Below are 17,905 nucleotides of genomic sequence, written 5' to 3'. Positions count from 1 at the left end.
GCCCAGAGGAGATTTACGAGAATTATCCCAGGGATGATTGGGTTAACTTATAACAAGCATTTGACGGCTCTGGGCGTGTACTCGCTAAATTTAAGAAGGATGGGGGGGGGGTGGGGATCCCATTGAAACTTATGCATAATGAAAGGCCTGGATAGAGCGAATATAGAGAAGATATTTCCATAGTGGGAGAGTCTAGGATCAGAGGGCACAGCCTCAGAATAAAAGGACATACCTTTATAAAGGAGGTGAGATGGAATTTATTTAGCCAGAGGGTGGTGAGTCTGTGGAATTCGTTGCCACAATGGTCTGTGGAGGCTGAATCATTGGATATTTTTAAAGCAGAGATTGACAGATTGATTAGTAAAGATGTCAAAGGGTACATGGAAAAGGCATGAGAATGGGGTTGAGAAGTTAAGATAGATCATCCCTGATTGAATGGCAGAGTGGTCTTGAAGGGCCAAATGCCTTATTCTGTTCCTGTGACATAAATTTATGGAAATCAACACCTCGTATTTATTGAATGAAACGTTGCCTGCCAATCCTCAGCCAATTGGCCCTGGTGTTCAAGATCCTGTTGTAATAGCATTGGTCTTTTTAAATACCCACCTATTTTAGTGTCATCTCCAGATTTACTAGGCATGTTTAAGAGGGAGTTAGATGTGGCCCTTGTGGCTAGAGGGATCAGGGGGTATGGAGAGAAGGCAGGTACGGGATACTGAGTTGGATGATCAGCCATGATCATATCGAATGGCGGTGCAGGCTCGAAGGGCCGAATGGCCAACTCCTGCACCTAATTTTCTATGTTTCTATGTCACCTTCATTCTCATCCCCAAATGTTCAATATAGTTGACGGACAACAGTGGACCCAACACCTATCCTTGTGGCACACCACTTGTAACGGGCCTCCAGTCTGAAAAACAACCTTTCACCACCACCCTCTATCTCCTAGCTTCACACTCATTTGGTATCAAGTTGGATACTTCACCCTGGATCCCATTCAATCAAACTTTCTGGACCAACCTACGATGAGGTTTCTTGTCAAAGGCCTTGCTAAAGTCCATGTAAACAACATCTACCATACTTACTGCCCTTATTAATCTTTTCAGTCACCTTTCAAGATTCAAGATTCAAGATTCAAGCAAGTTTATCGTCATGTGTGCCAGATAGGGCAATGAAATTCTTGCTTTGCTTCAGCACGACAGAATATAGTAGGCATGAAACTTCACAAAACTCCATCAAATTCACGAGACATGATTTCAGAGGCACAAAGCCATGCTGACTTGACCTAATTAGTCCTTGGCTTTCCAAATGCAGGCAGATCCTGTCTCTTAGAACCCCATCCAGTACCTTTCCAATCACTGACGTACTGATGTTAGATTCATCAGCCTGTATCCCTTGTCTTTCTCATATAGAGACATAAATTACCCATCCTCACCTACTGCTATTAATTGTGCAACTATCTCTGCCAGTGTTCCCATAATTTGTTCCCCAACTGCCCAAAATGTGCTAGGATGCACTTGGTCAGGACCTGCATTATTCCCCACTTTACAATGGTGATTACATTTCAAAAATACTTAATTGGGTAAAACAAGTTTGAAATTGAAATCAACCATGTACGGACAGATGGATCATGTGCAGACAAAAATTGAGATGCTCTGCACCAGGGTCCCAACCCCAAATGTTCCATATACCCTACTCTCGAGACTGCTGTCTGACCTCCTGAGTTACTCCAACACCCATCTTTTTTTTGTAAACAAGGGCCTGTAGTCCCCTCGTTTCTCCCTTATTGCCCCACTGCAAAATGTCCTCACATACTATTTTTAAAAAGTTCTCCTCCGACAGGAGTTTGGGCCAGCCTCAACGTCACCCCCCCACTCCCCCCATGATCCCCAAAAAAAATCAGCCTGGATCCGCAAACATTTCCGACCTGAACTGTCACCTATCCATGTTTTAGACCTGTTGCACTAACATCAGTTGCCATGAAGGCCTTTGAGCACATAGTCCTCACCCATCTGAAAACACACACTGGCCCCAACATGGATCCTTTCCAATTTGCATACAGCGCCCTTGTCCCCGGTCTGTGGAGGATGCTAAGGACTTAGCTCTTCACTACTCGACTACATCATCCTGGAATCACCGAACACTTATGCACATCCTGTTTATATACTTTAGCTCGGCCTATATCGGTGATACACCCAATTAAGCGGACAATAAACTGTTGGACATGAGCGTTCACCCAGCCATGTGCCATTGGATTCTGCACTTTCTGACAAACAGACAGCAATAACCAAGCTGACCTCCCGGGGTGCTCAGCACTTCCACTCCCTCTGACTCTCAATACAGGTCTCCCCCCTCTCTGCGTTCTGGGTCACCTCAGCTCTTTTCACTTTACACCAACAACCTCACATCCCAATGCAGCTCAGTCAAAATATGCAGATGACACAACAATAATTGGCCTGATCTCAGACAACCACGAATCACAATACCATCAAACAGTGGACAGCGCAGTCAAATGGTGCGCAGACAACAACCTCCAGCCTTAATACTTCAAAAACCTTAGAAATCGCCTTAGAAATCATCATAGATTTCAGACGCAAACGGGCTCCTCCCCCCGGTCCATGTCTTGTCCCCTCCCACCCCATAACCTCCGATCAGTCTGATTTAAGTTTTGGGCACCGATACTGTTGCCTATTTCAACGCAGACCATAGATGCTGAAAGGACAACCAGCGCCTATACTTCCTCAGACAGCTCAAAAAGTTCAGTCCACAAACACCTCCTGGTCCGTTTTTATCAATCCATCATTGAAAGCATCATCACCTCCTCAATCACAGTCTGGTACGGAAACACTGACAGTCACTCACTACACAGATTACAGCGCATTGTCTCCAAGGCCTCCAGGATCATCAACTCCCGCCTCCCCTCAATCCCCTCCAATCCCCTCAATCCCCTCCAACGTACCTCAAAATGGGCAATAAAGATCATCGGACCCCTCCCATCCAGCAAACCACCTTTTCCAGTCTCTCCCTTCAGGGAGGCGCCTCAGGTCACTTGCTACAAAATCCACCTGCTTTAAAAACAGTTTCTTCCCCTCAGCAATAAGAACACTCAATTCCCTCCAATAACAGTCAATATTAAGGACTTTTGATGTATACAGTGTCTTGTCTATGGTCTTTGTCTGTTCTTTTGCACTATGTATTGTTGGTGAGATTTGTGATTTGTGATGTGGTATGGATGCACTTTATTACTGTGATCTGTGTTGTTATTAGTGTTAATGTGACTAAAGCAGTGTACCATCATGTACCGAACCCAAATACCACCAACCCTGGTCGTGTGGCAAATAAAGAATCTATCTATCTATCTATCTATCTATCTATCTATCTATCTATCTATCTATCTATCTATCTATCTATCTATCTATCTATCTATCTATCTATCTATCTATCTATCTATCTATCTATCTATCTATCTATCTATCTATCTATCTACATCTATCTATCTATCTATCTATCTATCTATCCTGCCTGACCTGCCTGATCCAGCACTTGTGTCTTTTTTTGTAAACCAGCATATGAAGTTCTTTGAATCTCCTTTTTATTGCTCTGAGATGAGTTTACTTTATCATCATGTTTATCACAGACATCGTGGGCTGGAGGACCTGTTCCTGTGCTGTACTGTTCTATGTTAAGCTTAGAAATTGAAAGGGGTAGAAAAGGCCTGTGACCAATCAAACCTTTCTTTCATTTTCCAACAGGCGTTACTAATTTTTAAATGCACTCGAGATTTTAGCTGCTGCTGATGTAGAGGATGTGTTAGGACAGCAGGTTCATTTTGGGAATTTCAAAAAAATCATGCAACTTTCACTTCATGTTGAACTTAAAATTCTACCAGAGTAACCCCCAACATTGAAAAAATGCAAGCAGATCCGATCAAATGAAAATGATGTTAAATTTCTTTCATTTATTCTTTCCGTAATGATCCCTAATTGTCTTCTTGTATCACTGCAGTGTGAACTGTGATGGTACTTCCAGAGAGTTGCTGGATTGGACTTCGATGGATTCAAACCCAACAGTGGTGATATATTTCCAGGTCAGGGTAATGTGAAACTTGCAGGGACGAGGGTACCAGGTCCTTTCACCCAAGATGCTATCAAACTTCATGTGTGTTGGACCTGCACTCATCCACTACTCTGCTACTATTACAATTACTACTCTGTCCAAATGCTAAAAAAAAGGAAAAATAATATAAAAGCAACGATTTTTATTATCAGTTGATAAGAGGTGGATGCACCTGGTAAGATATTGCCTCCAGCTTCACACTTGTGTTGAACAGAGGCCCGACCCATGGTGGCCCTATCCCAAAAGCATCACAGTGAACTCATTACTACTGTCTGACATTTTCCATGGCAGTAGTCTGTGGCTGATTCATGAATGAACAGCCTTCCTGCACTTGGTTTCACAAATGTGACCAGGGAAATTGGATCAGTACCATAACCACAAGGTTGCTATATCCTAGGAGGTACTTTCAACAATTGACTGACCTCATTATTGTGTTTGACTCTGAGTCCCTGGTGGATTCGTTAGTGCTCAGACGTCCAAACCCCCTTGCGTCTACATGTTCAGCTTCAACAATCACTTGACCTGCTAATTTGAAAACTGCCCAAAATACTTAATTTTGTCCTAAATGCATGAGAGATAGATATGCCAGATACACTAACAATTACTTCATGCACTGTTTTCCCATTATGGTGATGGGCATTAGGTTTAGTCTGATAGGAAAAGATCTCAAATGTTGAAGTATGGATATGGAATAATGGTAATAATTCTGGAATATGATTTGGTTGATTGGAATTTTTGGTTCCAATGTTATGAGCAGTAGCCTATTATTATCAGATTATTAATTAAGGCTGCTTCTGAGGATATCTGAGTGGCAGAGATGTTGAGAGCGTTGAGCACTGGAATAGCCAGGTCTGAGAGATATAGGTATGTTGCAAAACTTACCTTCAGCGGCGCTGCAGTTCTGTCACTGCCCGTGTGCGCGCCTTTGGCGCCTTTGAGAGGGGGGCGGTTTTAAAATGCCATTTCCTCCAGGCTGTTTAAATCGATGTTGATCAGCCTGTTTAATTGCTCAAGAAAAATCGCTCCGACTGCCGTTCTCTGCACTTATTTTTAAACTAAGTTAGATAATTTAATTGTTATAGTAAATTAAAAAATCATCTTCTAAAGCCGTGAACGCCGACAACGGGACAGATCTCACGTAGGGGACAAGGCAAGGTAGGCTGTTTATTTTTACATTAAAAAGTGCTTCTCAAGATCCCTTTAATCAAAATTTTAAGTTGCGAGAAGGTGACTTGGAGCCCATACGAACCGGCAGTATTTTTCCTGCCGACATGGGGCTCAAATTCACTGCAAATGCAACGTTCCAAATGATCTCGTTCCAGAAAATCACACTCGCAAGATGATTTAAATGGCCATTAATTTGCAGGTATTAAACGCTAAATTCCTTCCATTTGGCCTATAAATCCATGACAATGAGATTTAAAAATCATGTTATATTGTGAATTCTTGTGTGTATGTTATTTGGACACTTAGGCTATTTAAAAATGTTGATCTTTTCTTAAGAAATGGATAGATGTTTAGATCTAATAATTGAATTATATAATTAGCTACAATTGGGTAACTAACTAATTATATGCTTTAATTTCAGGTCATCCAAGTAAGATTGTTTCATATTTGTTTCAGAATGCTTCAATCTATAATAACTGAAAATTTATTTCAGTTTTCTTAATTTTTAATAAAGTTATGGGCTTTTGATTGTCCTCGATCACAGCTTTTGAGTTGTTAATGGAAAAGCAATAGGGAACAAGATGCCAATTTCCGAGTATGAAAATGGCCATAACCTTTTTAATACTGAAGATATGAAAGTGAATTAGGTGTAAAATTAAACTTCTTTTTGTGCTTTATCTGATGCGATAAATTGCAGACTTGATTTTTAAAATCTCAAAATGTTGTAACATTGCTAGGAGATAGCATAATGGTGAGGGGTGAACAGCAGAACTTGTGGGATGGATGGAGGTGATGATTTTTGTTCAGCAAGGCTGGCAAAATTGCCGCTGCATCAAGTTTATACAAGAGAACCATGATGTATTCAAAAAAATATCTACTCGAGTTTGAATACTATAGAGATGGAAAGAAGCACTGTATGTTCCGAAGCATCTAATGTTCGGTTCCAGTTGGGATAAAATACCACAGCTCCCAAGAGAATGGAATTGTGCTTAGTTCTGAAGCTTATGCCAGGTGACTAATCGTGCCTTTAAGCTGGCAGCGTAACACGCAGTGCTATCTCACTGGTGACTCGATATGAAAAAGCTGAACACAAACTAGGTTGGTAGAAAACATTGCCATTTGTGCCTTTATAGTTTCATTTAGTTCAGAGATATGGTGTGGAAACAGGCCCTTCAGCCCACTGAGTCCACGCCGACCATCGATCACATGTACACTAGTTCTGTGTTATCCCACTTTTGCAGCCTGCACACTAGGGGGAATTTACAGAAGCCAATTAGCCTACAAACTTGCATGTCTTTGGGATGTGGGAGGAAATTGAATCACCCAGTGAAAACCCATGCAGTCACACAGAAGTACAAACTCCGCACAGGCAGCACCCACAGTCGGGATAAAACACGGGTCTCTGGTGCTGTAAGGCGTCAAATCAAGTCAAGTCACTTTTATTTCTATAGCACATTTAAAAAACAACTCTCGTTGACCAAAGTACATTACATTGGTGGAGGTACTAACGTTATACAACAGTGGTTCGTAGATTAAGTACATACACAAATATATATATATAGCCTTCCCTCAGAGGACGTCAAGAAAGGCTTGAGAGTAAAGATGAGTTTTAAGTCTCGATTTAAAAGAGTCGATGGAGGGGGCAGTTCTGATGGGAAGAGGGATGCTGTTCCACAGTCTAGGAGCTGCAACCGCAAAGACGCGGTCGCCCCTGAGCTTATGCCTAGGATGGTCAGTAACCCCAAGTTGGTTGATCTGAGGGACCTGGAGGTGGTGTGGTGGGTAAGCAGACTTTTGATGTAGGTGGGGGCAAGGTGGAGGCAGAAGCTCTACCGCTGCTCCCTCACATGTAACTAAAAATCTCAGGTTAAAGTAAATCATGTTTCACATGGTTGAAACTGAGAAATGATTTGATTTATCAACTGGATCTTCTCATAAAACTGTTGTTTGTAACTCTATCTGCACTATGCCTGCAAACTAAATGACTTACTGAAGGAGTTTATTCTGCTAGTCGGGTCCATTCCAGCAATCCCACCAACCCCGTGTCCCTTCATTCTTACAACCTGTCCACTCCCATATTCACATCGACTCTCCTTTGCATCATTTTGCCATTTACATGCATTAAAGAGCTGCTTACTGCAGCCAATTAATCGCAACACATCTAAGGGATTCGAGGATGAACTGGAGCACCCATGGGAAGCTGATACGGACGGGCACACAGAGAATGTTCATACAGATCAAACCCAAGTTGCTGGAGCTGCTGTGCTGCAGTGCTGTCACAACTACAATCAAATATCCACCAGTAATTTCACCTTGTCCCAGGTTTCACTCTATTAAATCTCCACCAATCTCCCTGAAAGGCCATTGCATCCTTCTGAAGATGTGGTGCGCAATATTATTCACAGTGCTCCAGCTTTGCTCTAACCAGGGCTTTGTACAGCTGTAGGGCAACTGCTATCCCTTTGTATGGCCTCTCCCGAAGTCTAGGACAGCATCTGTCTTTTGACAATTTCCTGCACTGTTTGCGATATCTTCATGATCTATAAACAAATCATTTGACCTTCCAAGTTTCTTACCATCAAGAAAGTACTTTGTTCTATCCCTTTGAGTCTAAAGTAGATGTGCACATAATGTCCTGCAATTAAATTGATGTAACTATATGTCTAATTTAACATTAACAATCTCCGATTTAAGGTTGCGGTACAATAGCCTAGAAACTCACCTGGTTCTGAATGGTTCTCAAAATGTACACAACATTCCCATTTATGTTGAGATGATGCCCAGAATTGTGAACCTGGTGTAATAGTTTGAGTGTACTTTTATTCTCAAATACTTGCTTTTAGCCCGAGTGCTGGAGCCTTTACAAAGCCGCAATGTGCAGCTGCAGTGTTGTGGCTCCATCCCCAAAGAGTCCCATGCAACAAACACAGTGGCAGGTTGTCCTATCTGGATGAGGCAGGAGTGGAGAGGGAACCAGCTCCTGGCTTCATGGACAGAGACCCTCAACATTATCATGTCAAACATTCAAAGCAGGAGAGGAGTGGGGTGCATTATGCTTGAGGGGAAGGAGACCTCCTCGGGCAATAGAGAGCCTTACCTCAAAAACGATACCAGTGCAGCAGAAAAAACAGAAATTGGACACCCCGAAATAAGGAGCAATGAAGGAAGATACGTCAACTATACCCCACACTTACCCAAGGCTATGACACTGACCATGATCAGCAACAGAGCCTGTGCAACCACTGCCCTACTCCAACCCCTACTCACACACACTCATTTTCAGCCAGGTAGAGACACAGACATTCACAGGTTAAGCCAACCACATCATGCGACCCTGGGTCCAACTCACTAACTTGCCTCCTTGTCTTACACAGCAAGAGGGCAATACATTGGCACCAATAACTTCAAGCACCCTCTAGACTTCACAGTTTAAACCCGGAGGTGAAGATCTTCTACCTGATGGGTAATGAGCAGCAGAGGCCCCTTTCCAGGGCCCACAATCTCCATGATATGTATCCCATATTCCACATTGCTCCCTCCCAGTCTGAACACATGAGAACTCATCAACATTAAACATTAATTCTGCACAAATTATCCACAGAGTATTTTCAGAATTTTTCATTTTATATCAAGATTTCTAGCATCGATATCTGCTTTCCATCTGCTTTCCACTCTCACCTCCCTCGCCTGACACAATACTTCTGCAACAAGTTCACAGGTGCAAAAGGACAAAGGTAATTCATCATTTTGCAGCTCCATCTTAGCAGGGACCCATGCAATTCCCACAAAACACTGCCAATGTCTTCTCGGGATATGGCAGGAGTGCAGAGCGGCAAGCCCCATCTTTACAAAGACCTTGACATCCAAGTGGAGATGATCCAACATTATTCTTCAGATAAGTCTCCCAACCTTTTTGTTTCATGCAATGGAAGTTGGGAAGTCGTTGTAGCGTGTGCTTGAATATTGCATATTTAGATTCCATTTCATATTCATTTATATGATAGAGTCATGACGGCAAGACTAGTATTTATTACATCTCCCTTGCTGCTCTTCAGAAGGTCATGCAAAGGTTCCCTACTCTAAACTACAACAATTCATGACCTGTTGAGTAGGGAATTCCAGCATTTAGACAAAATTCCATTATTGGAATAGTTACGTGCAAGTCAGGATGGTGTGAAATGGGTTTGAGAGGCAATGTTAAGGCAGCCCAGCCATGTAACTGCAATGGAGACAATAGTCTGCAGATGCTGGAATCTGGAGCATAAAATGTGCTGCTGGAAGAACTCAACAAGTCAGGCAGCATCTGTGGAAGGAAATAGACAGGTGATGTTTGGGACAAAACGCTTCATCTGGAGTAAGGATAAAGAAGAGGAAGCCAGCAGAAGAGGTGAGGGGAAGTGGTGGGGCAAAAGCTAGCAAGTGGTAGACGGATCCAGGTGAGGAAGGGCCGATCGGGAGATGGAGTCAGGTGGGGAAGGAAGGATGGAGATAGAGATAGAGGCACGGAGGTGATGACTGGAGGTAAAATAATCTGATAAGAAAGGAAGGTGAAGATTGAAACCAAAGAAGGGAGGGACAGTGGGCAGAGGGACCAGGTGCAGGGAAAGGAGACGGTGATCCAGTTGGTGGAGTTCAAGGGGAAGAGAAAGAAACTGGCTGATAAGAGCTGACAAATTTTTGAAGGGGTTGTGTGAATGGACCTGGTTAGAACCACCCTCTGACTAAATAAATATCTCCTTATCTCCATCTTAAAGGAATGTAATTCTGAGGCAATGACCACTGGTCCTAGACTCTTCCACTAGTGGAATCACCCTCTCCACATCCACTCCATCCAAGCCTTGGTCTCACTGCTGTAGAGGAGGCTATTTCGACAGCATGGAATGGAATAGATGAGGCTGGAGGAGATGCAAGTGAATCTCTGTCTCACCTGGAAGGATTGTTTAAATCCCTGGATGGAGGTGAGTGTTGTACCTCCTAGGATTGTGAGGGAATGTGATTGATTGATTGGGGAGGGAGGAGGTTGGGGGCGATGGGTGGGGAAGGATGAGCAAACCAGGGAGTCATGAAAAAGAAACCAGGGAGTTCCTGTGGAAAGCAGAAAGTGGTGGGAAGGGGAAAATGCAACTTACTTGGGATGACGTTGTAGCTGGTGGAACAATGATGTGATGGATGCAGAGACTCGTGGGGTGAAAGGTAAGGACCAAGGGAACTCCACCTCAGTATTGTCTGGGGGAAGCTGGAGTGAGAGCAGAAACGCAGAAATGAAGGAGATGTGGATGAGGATATCCACATTACACAGGGAGGATAATCACACTGGAGGGGGGATGGAACTATATTTCGCTAAAAAGGAAGATCTCCAAAGTCCTGCGACAGAAAGCCTCATGTCATGATTAGATTCAGCAGAGTCAGAGAAACTGAGACGATGGGATAGTGTTGTTACATGTGGCAGGGAGAGAAGATATGTAGTCTAGGTAGCTGCACGGGTTAGTGGATTTGCAGTAAATGTCTGTAGATAGTTTGTCACCTGTGACTGGAGTCAGTAAGATCAAGGGGATTATGATGTTGTAAATGGTCCAAGTGAATTTAAAGGCTGGATTTAAGATATTGGTATCAACTTGATAAAGTTGATCATTCTGAGGGCAGGAGACAACACATTTTTTTGATATAGTAGAGTCAAGGAATGGCGCCAGAGTAAGTTTGCAACAAAGACTACTCCAAATAGTTAATGAACAGTTAATGACACCATGGCTACATCTTTGATTTGCAGAAAATGGAAGTAATCAAAAGAGACATTGTTTACCAGCTCTGGCAATGTAATTGCAATGCATTTGTGGTAGGCATGGTGCACTGGAGATAAAAGGAATGAAATGTTTAGGCTGGTGAATGGATTGCCAATTAAGTGGGCTGCTTTGTCCGGGATAGCATTAAGCTGTTTGAGTGTTGTGGGAGCGGGACCTCCTCAGACAAACACAGTGACTTGCACAGGATGGAAAGGCATTGCGATGGTCAGGAAATGAGACATTCACCCGGGATACCCAGCCTCTGACCTGCTCCTGTAAATACAGCAGTGATGCGGCTGGTCTGTTTCAGCTTCTTGTCTATGGTGAATCTTAGCAATGCCTCATAGTGGCGTTAAATAGTCAAAGATAGATTTTCTCTTGTTGGAGATGGTCGCAGTCTAACACACATCATGCCTGTTCTAGTGATGTAATGGTTAACAGTAAACAGATTTTTTTTCCTTCTTGTTATTCATTTTTACTCTTTTCTTTATTCCACTAATTGCTGTTCTAGAATTCAGCTTTATGGAAAAACTCAAACTGAACATCAACCTGCAGGTTCTTGGTGAGTCGGTGTTGCTAGATTGCACAGTCAACTGTACTTTCCATCAATTTACTGATGACACAGTGGACTGATCGGCTGGTAGTTAGCCAAATTGGATTTGGCCTGCTTTCCGTGGACATGACATTAGGGCAATTTTCCACAGTTGCTGGCAGATGCCAATGATATAACTGTTCTGGCACAGCTTGACTAAAGATGTAGCTTGTTCTGTAGTGTAAACACTGCAGCCAGGACATTAAAGAGATGTAGCACAGGAACAGGCCCTTCAGTCCACGGGGACATGCTGACCATCAAAAACCCATTAGACTATTCCTATATAACCATATAACCATATAACAATTACAGCACGGAAACAGGCCATCTCGACCCTTCTAGTCCGTGCCGAACACGTATTCTCCCCTAGTCCCATATACCTGCGCTCTGACCATAACCCTCCATTCATTTCTCGTCCATATAACTATCCAATTTATTTTTAAATGATAAAAACGAACCTGCCTCCACCACCTTCACTTGAAGCTCATTCCACACAGCCACCACTCTCTGAGTAAAGAAGTTAACCATATAACCATATAACAATTACAGCATGGAAACAGGCCATCTCGGCCCTACAAGTCCGTGCCGAACAACTTTTTTTCCCTTAGTCCCACCTGCCTGCACTCATACCATAACCCTCCATTCCCTTCTCATCCATATGCCTATCCAATTTATTTTTAAATGATACCAACGAACCTGCCTTCACCACTTCCACTGGAAGCTCATTCCACACCGCTACCACTCTCTGAGTAAAGAAGTTCCCCCTCATGTTACCCCTAAACTTCTGTCCTTTAATTCTCAAGTCATGTCCCCTTGTTTGAATCTTCCCTACTCTCAGTGGGAAAAGCTTATCCACGTCAACTCTGCCTATCCCTCTCATCATTTTAAAGACCTCTATCAAGTCCCCCCTTAATCTTCTGCGCTCCAAAGAATAAAGCCCTAACTTGTTCAACCTTTCTCTATAATTTAGTTGCTGAAACCCAGGCAACATTCTAGTAAATCTCCTCTGTACTCTCTATTTTGTTGACATCCTTCCTATAATTAGGCAACCAAAATTGTACACCATACTCCAGAATTGGCCTCACCAATGCCTTGTACAATTTTAACATGACATCCCAACTTCTATACTCAATGCTCTGATTTATAAAGGCCAGCACACCAAAAGCTTTCTTTACCACCCTATCTACGTGAGATTCCACTTTCAGGGAACTGTGCACAGTTATTCCCAGATCCCTCTGTTCACCTGCATTCTTCAATTCCCTACCATTTACCATGTACTATTTTGATTTGTCCTGCCAAGATGTAGCACCTCACACTTATCAGCATTAAACTCCATCTGCCATCTTTCAGCCCACTCTTCCAACTGGCATAAATCTCTCTGTAGACTTTGAAAATCTACTTCATTATCCACAACCCCACCTATCTTAGTATCATCTGCATACTTACTAATCCAATTTACCACACCATCATCCAGATCATTGATGTACATGACAAACAACAGTGGACCCAACTCAGATCCCTGTGGCACCCCACTAGTCACTGGCCTCCAACCTGACAAACAACCATCCACCATTACTTTCTGGCATCTCCCATTCAGCCATTGTTGAATCCATCTTGCTACTCCACCATTAATACCCAACCATTGAACCTTCTTAACCAACCTTCCATGAGGAACCTTGTCAAAGGCCTTACTGAAGTGCATATATACAACGTCCACTGCTTTACCCTCATCAATTTCCCGAGTAACCTCTTCAAACAAATTCAAGAAGATTAGTCAAACATGACCTTCCAGGCACAAATCCATGTTGACTGTTCCTAATCCGACCCTGTTTATCCAGATGCTTATATATATTATCTCTAAGTATCCTTTCCATTAATTTGCCCACCACTGACGTCAAACTAACAGGTCTATAATTGCTAGGTTTACTCTTAGACCCCTTTTTAAACAATGGAACAACATGCGCAGTACGCCAATCCTCCGGCACTATCCCCGTTTCTAATGACATTTGAAATATTTCTGTCATAGCCCCTGCTATTTCTACACTAACTTCCCTCAATGTCCTAGGGAATATCCTGTCCGGACCTGGAGACTTATCCACTTTTATATTTCTCAAAAGTGCCAATACTTCCTCTTCTTTGAATCTCATTGTTTCCATAGCTACTCTACTTGTTTCCCTTACCTCACATAATTCAATATCCTTCTCCTTGGTGAATACCGAAGAAAAGAAATTGTTCAATATCTCCCCCATCTCTTTTGGCTCTGCAGATAGCTGTCCACTCTGACTCTCTAATGGACCAATTTTATCCCTCGTTATCCTTTTGCTGTTAATATAGCTGTAGAAACCCTTTGGATTTACTTTCACCTTACTTGCCAAAACAACCTCATATCTTCTTTTAGCTTTTCTAATTTCTTTCTTCAGATTCTTTTTATATTCTTTATACTCCTCAAGCACCTCATTTACTCCATGCTGCCTATAATTATTGTAGATCTCTCTCTTTTTCCGAACCATGTCCAATTTCCCTTGAAAACCATGGCTCTTTCCAATTTTTACTATTTCCTTTCAACCGAACAGGGACATAAAGATTCTGTACTCTTAAAATCTACCTTTAAATGTTCTCCATTTCTCTTCCACATCTTTCCCATAAAACAAACTGTCCCAATTTACTCCTTTTAAATCCTTTCGCATCTCCTCAAAGTTAGCCTTTCTCCAATCAAAAATCTCAACCCTAGGTCCAGTTCTGACCCTCTCATAATTATATTGAAACTAATGGTATTGTGATCACTGGTCCCGAACTGTTCCCCAACGCATACCTCCGCCACCTGACCCGTCTCATTTCCTAACAGGAGGTCCAGCACCGCCCCTTCTCTAGTAGGTACTTCTATGTATATACATCCTTTTTTTTCTATTCTCTCCCCATTCTCATTATCTCTTCCCAGATTATCACCTGTGGACAGGGGGCAGTTTACAGCGGCCAATTATTGGGGGAGGAAAGCAGAGCATCCGGAGGAAACCCAAGGAGGCACGGGGGGAACATACACACTCCGCACCAACAGTACCCGAGGTCAGGATTGAACCTCAGTCTCTGGCGCTGTGAGACAGCAGTTCTGAAACTGTGCCAGTGTGCCATTCTTAAAATAATATAAACCAAATATTGCTATGGTCTTTTAGCTTCATGCTGTTCATCATACCATCTCGATCCACCCACTATCTTCTGTTGTTTTATCCAATAATTGATTAATCAAGGGATATGGGGGGGGAAAGCAGGAACAGTGTATTGATTTTAGATAATTAGCCATGATCATATTGAATGGCAGTGCTGGCTTGAAGGGCCAAATGGCCTACTCCTGCACCTATTTCCTATGCCTTTCTTTCTATGATTATAATGATGATCCCAGCAGAGTGAGAAAGTGTAACCTAGTCACCAAAAATTGAACAGGTATGGGAGACAGCTTGTGTTCAGCATAAACTCAAACTTGGGTTGGATGATCCAATTCTGTGCCGGAAATTCATTGTAGTTTAAGGATTTACAGGGAGGATATGGATCTCACTTCCAATGGGAGTGTTTAGATGAATAGAATTAATACATTTAAGTGAAGCTGAGAGATAGAGAAAGGAATGGAAGATGTTATGATGGAATGAGATGCGGAAGGATGGGAGAGCCATCACAAAGAGCATGAACACTAAGGGTGATGGGGGTGGGGTGCGGGAGGGGTAGGTGGAGCAGTTTGGGTCAGTGGCGTGAATCTGTTCTGTAAAATGTTTATTAGCATTACAACTGACTAGATATGTGTGTGCTTCAACATGAAGTTGGTGGCGTCAATTATGGATTTTTTTCTTCTCTGGTCTAAAGCTCCAGCTCCCTGTTTTCTCCTGATTCAGGTGAAATATTGACGAACTTGGTGGGCAGAATTCTGTCTCTCTTTGCATTATCAACAGTTAAAAAGGACATCAGTTCCCATAAAGTGGACCATGTCCACATCAAAGTCCAGCACCGATTCTCAATTGGCTCATCAGAGCTGTAGTCAATTTGATGCCAATGGACTTGCTAAACGTGTTCAGGCACACTCACAACGTACAATTCTCCTTAGAGAGAAGACAGAAAATGCATTAATCTCGCGCTTGAATTGCTTATCATTTTGGCAGCAAATATCCACTTAACGGTTTCCGGTATTCTGTGCATTCCACTCTGGGGTTGAATAGCTGACTCGAGACCTGCATTTTGCATCTTATTCAGCCACTACAATCAGACCCAAATTGTGCAAACAAAAAACAACTCGCACATCCAGTGATCGAACAGGTTGGCCACCGCATTGCATTGAATGAAATTATGAAAAGTCATTAACAGCCACAACAATGTTGCTAGAAAGATTTAGTGATCACCGTAATAAGGCTTAAAAAAAAAAGGTTTGCCATGCATGTATGTTGCACTCATTACAATGATAAAAGATAGTGCCCCAGTCTGACCAGCAATAAAAAGCACAATTAGCACATGCCCCAGATCCAGCTAATATTTATTCTCTGTAATGTATTCTCGGTCTTCCTGCAGTACAACCGTCCCATTTTCGGTACATACTGAAAGGGCGATAAAAGTATCTTACTGCACCTTCAGCTGTCAAAGATTCTGCAGCAGACTGCTAAACCAGAACCCCTTATATGGCTGATGCACAACTATTCCATGGCATGCCACGCCTGCAAGAGGGAATTCCGACACCCAGGTCGGGTTCATTTATTTTTTAAAGAAATATATATATAGCACTTATTAGCTGAATGAGAAATAATTTGCTCCTTGTGTTTTGCTGGCCAGACTAACTGAGCGTAGCATTTGCTACGGATGTATTCTCCCCCGCTCCACTGGGAACCCCGGAGCTTTAACTATGATAGTTATGAATTAACTCGTCACTTGAACACTGATCTCCGCTGCAGTGCACGTCGTTAACTGTGCAGCGATCAGAGGAAAACTCTTCCCTGCGAGTAACAGCAGCCAGCGCCTGTTTATAATTGTGCATTTTTTTTAACCGCGCGGTGCTGTCACATTGTGGAACGCCGAGTGCGGTGTTGCACTCCTGTTAGCTGCCAGCACTGGAGAGAATGAGTTAAGACAATGCAGATACCTCCAGTTCAATTTCGCGTCGCATCGTATAAAGGATGCCGTTAATAAAAGCAATGCAAAAGGGATTTAATACTCCCGCACATTCAGCAACAGTCCAAGCAACCGCAGACCGCAATATAGTCTTCTCCAGGCGAAGATTAGCGGCACTAGCACGGAGCGCGGATCCCATTGCTACACGAGTGACACTTTCTCATACCTTGAGGAGTCTAACTGATGGCAGGAAAGCTGCGTGGCACAGCTTACGGATGGTCCAGTTCAGAGGCCGGGATGCTTCGGTGTGGCTCATGACGGATCTTGGCTGTCCAGCATTTGAGTGAGAGGGACGTCGAGGGCAGGGGGAGCAAAGTAATCCAGAGCGGCTGGAGGAGCCGGCAGCTGAAGCAGCAAGCAAACCCAGCCTAAACTGATCTCTCGACAGCAGCAGATAGGCAGCCAAAGAGAGAGAGAGAGAGAGAGAGAGAGAGGGGGGGGGGGGGGGGGGGGGGGGGGAGGGAGGGAGGAAGAGAAATCCTCCTCCTTCTCTGAGACAACTGGGGGTTGCCTTGTACCTGATCCTTCCCAACGTGGAACAGTGCTGTTATTACAGACCACAGCAGGCGATGTGCAACTGGCTGCCCACGAGAATGGATAGCTCCTCACCTGAGAGGTTTCCGACACCATCGACAATCATTTGGGAAAGCCCTAGATCAGAATCATTAGAATACACCCCGTCAAAAAAAATAGGTGGGTGTTTCTGGTGTCGCCACAGCGCTGTAGGAGGCCATTCGGTCCCTCTAGTCCATGACAGTTCTCTCTAGTGCCATCCAATCACCTCCTGCACCTCGATCTACCCCCCTCACCTCTGCAGGTTTACCTCCCTTTCACACAAAGGATGTTGGGGGTATGGAACGAGCTGCCAGAGACTGGGACTAGCCCAACATTTAAGAAACAGTTAGACAGGTAGGTACATGGATAGGACAGGTTTGGAGGGATATGGACCAAATGCGAGCAGGTGGGACTAGTATAACTGGGACGTGTTGGCCAGTGTAGGCAAGTTGGGCTGAAGGGCCTGTTTCCACCCTCTGACTATTCAATGTCGATTGGAAATCATCGATGATGATCTGTTTCTACTGTGATGGTAGAGTTTTAGCTCAGACTT

At 43.3% G+C, this 17,905-nt stretch overlaps 1 protein-coding gene across 2 annotated transcripts in view; it reads right to left on the bottom strand.

Annotated features, from left to right (window-relative positions):
• Positions 1 to 17,207, bottom strand: part of trpm3 (transient receptor potential cation channel, subfamily M, member 3) — a 304,246-nt gene extending 287,039 nt beyond the window's left edge. For both annotated transcript variants that reach the window (XM_055632483.1, XM_055632482.1), the window contains exon 1: positions 16,964 to 17,207. In XM_055632483.1, the coding sequence (XP_055488458.1) occupies positions 16,964 to 17,053 (90 nt within the window). In that variant the 5' untranslated portion in view covers positions 17,054 to 17,207. The remainder of the gene's footprint in view (positions 1 to 16,963) is intronic.
• Between the last annotated feature and the right edge of the window lie 698 nt (positions 17,208 to 17,905).

This window comes from Leucoraja erinacea, chromosome 3 (genome assembly GCF_028641065.1).
Source record: "Leucoraja erinacea ecotype New England chromosome 3, Leri_hhj_1, whole genome shotgun sequence".
In the NCBI taxonomy this organism is placed as follows: Eukaryota; Metazoa; Chordata; class Chondrichthyes; order Rajiformes; family Rajidae; genus Leucoraja; species Leucoraja erinaceus.
Note: the sequence above shows the minus strand (reverse complement) of the source record. Positions and strands in the feature narration are given on the sequence as shown.